Source organism: Terrapene carolina, unplaced genomic scaffold, assembly GCF_002925995.2.
Source record: "Terrapene carolina triunguis isolate 2854851 unplaced genomic scaffold, T_m_triunguis-2.0 Scaffold23965, whole genome shotgun sequence".
Classification (NCBI taxonomy): Eukaryota; Metazoa; Chordata; order Testudines; family Emydidae; genus Terrapene; species Terrapene triunguis.
The window spans coordinates 1-1925 of NW_020688316.1; the positions used below are offsets into that span (position 1 = coordinate 1).

Consider the following 1925-nt stretch of genomic DNA (forward strand, 5'->3'; position numbering starts at 1 on the left):
CCCCTCCCCTGCCTGCCCCTGCCTCCATCCCACCACCAGGCCCCCCATCCCCGTGGGGCTCCCCCGTCTGCCCCCTCCCCTGCCCCATCTGCCCCCCCTGTTCCTGTGGGGTTTCCTGCCTGGCCCCCTACCCCCAACCCTGCCAGACACCCCCTATTCCTCTGGCACCTCCCCGCCCATCCCCACTTGGCCCCTCCCCATCCCCTGCCCCACACCCAGGGCTCTGACCCCCGCCCCCCACCGGTCTCACCTCTGCCCCCCTCCCCCCAGGCCAGGCCCTGGTGCATGTGGAGCGCCTCCTGCTGGTTACGGACGAGCACGGCACGGTGATGGGCCTGGATTTCCAGCTGGGGGCCGGGGCCCCCCCCAAGCTGGCCGCGCCCCCCCCGCTGGAGCAGCTGGCACTCAGCCTGCTCTGCCAGAGCATGGCCTGTCCGCTGGGCGGGGGGGAGCCCCGGCGGCCCCGGCTGCTGGCCGTGGGGGACCCCGCCTTGCACAAGTGAGTGTGAGCGAGCGGGCGGGCGGCGGGGGGGCTGCGTGCCCATCCCCCACCTCGCTGACCCCTCCCCCTTGCCTCTCCCCACAGGTCACTGGAGCCCCTGCTGCCCCGGCTGGGGGTCAGACTGAGCCCGGGCCCCATGCGGGGCTGGGGGCCGAAACCCACCTTCACCTTCCCCTCCATGCGAGTGCGAGCCTGTCACGTGTGCAAGAGACACGGGTTCCAGGGGCGGCTGGTGCCGTGGTGAGCGCGGGGTGGTGGTGGTGGCGGGACCCTGCAGCCCCCCGGGGTCACCTTCACCCACCCCCCTGGCCTGTGCCCGGGCCGGGGTTTGTGGGGGGCTGCAGGCTAGCTCTGAGCCCCCCCGTCTGTCCCGTTCCCCCGCAGCCAGCAGTGCCGGGCCGTGCTGTACTGCTCCGAGCGGTGCCGGGCGGCCGACTGGGCCCGCAGCCCCGAGGATGCGGCCCACCGGGCCTGGTGCCCCCGCATGGCCGGGTACATGGCCCGCGCCCGCCAGCTGGCCGACCTGCCCTTCACCTTCGCCGCCGGTGAGTCCCGGGCAGGGGAACGCGGGGGGCGGGGTGCAGGGGGACATGGGGGGCCCCGGGCAGGGGCAACTCTGGGTGGCGGGGTCGCCAGGTGGGGGGGCTAGGAAGGGAGAGGCCGCTGGGGGGCACCAGGCAGGGGGTGCTGGGGCAGGGGAAGGGGGGCTCTCGGTGGGGGGGCTGGGCAGGGAAGGGGGCACCGGGCAGGGGGTGCTGGGGCAGGGGAAGGGGGGCTCTCGGTGGGGGGAAGGCCAGGGAAGGGGGCGCTGGGGCAGGGGAAAGGAAGGGAGGCATGGGGCAGGAGGCATTGGGGCACGGGAAGGGGGGGCTCTGGGTGGGAGATGTGGGGGTGCACAGAGCCGGGGTTTATCGGGGGTCCCGGCCCCCCATTTCCCTTGCAGAGGTGACCAGCGACGGGTTCAACAGGGAGGGGTTCCTGGCCGCCCGGGGGCTGACGCGGGGGTACTGGGCCCACGAGAGCATGCTGGTCCGGGCCCCCGACTATGGCGTGGGGCTGGGGGGCCGGAAGGACTGGAGACCCAGCCTGCTGCAGAGCGGTGAGCATGGGGGGGCCGGGGGCCTGTCCCCTCTGGGGGGCGCCGGCTCCCGTCCCCGCCGTAACCCCCCCTTTCCCTCCCCCCCAGGTAACCCCTTCGAAGCGCTGAGGCCGGAGGGGGGAGCGGCTCTGCCCCCCACCTCCCCGGAGCCCCCTGCACCCAGGACCTATTTCAGTGAGACGGGGGAGGGGCGGGTTATAGCTCGGGGGCGGGGCCTGGCAGCTGGGGGAGGGGCCAGTGGCAGCTGGGTGGGCGGTCCCAGCTCCGGGGGAGGGGGAGGTGCCAGTCACAGCTCGCGGGGGGGCGGGCGGTCCCATGGCGGGG

General features: G+C 74.9%; 1 protein-coding gene across 1 annotated transcript; it reads left to right on the forward strand.

Annotated features, from left to right (window-relative positions):
• Positions 1-270: 270 nt before the first annotated feature.
• Positions 271-1775, forward strand: ZMYND15 (zinc finger MYND-type containing 15; the record flags this gene model as incomplete). The annotated part of the gene is made up of 5 exons (XM_026662182.1): positions 271-499; positions 587-742; positions 887-1047; positions 1446-1601; positions 1689-1775. Coding segments are annotated over 5 exons (789 nt in total), but the record flags the coding sequence as incomplete, so codon positions are not given.
• Between the last annotated feature and the right edge of the window lie 150 nt (positions 1776-1925).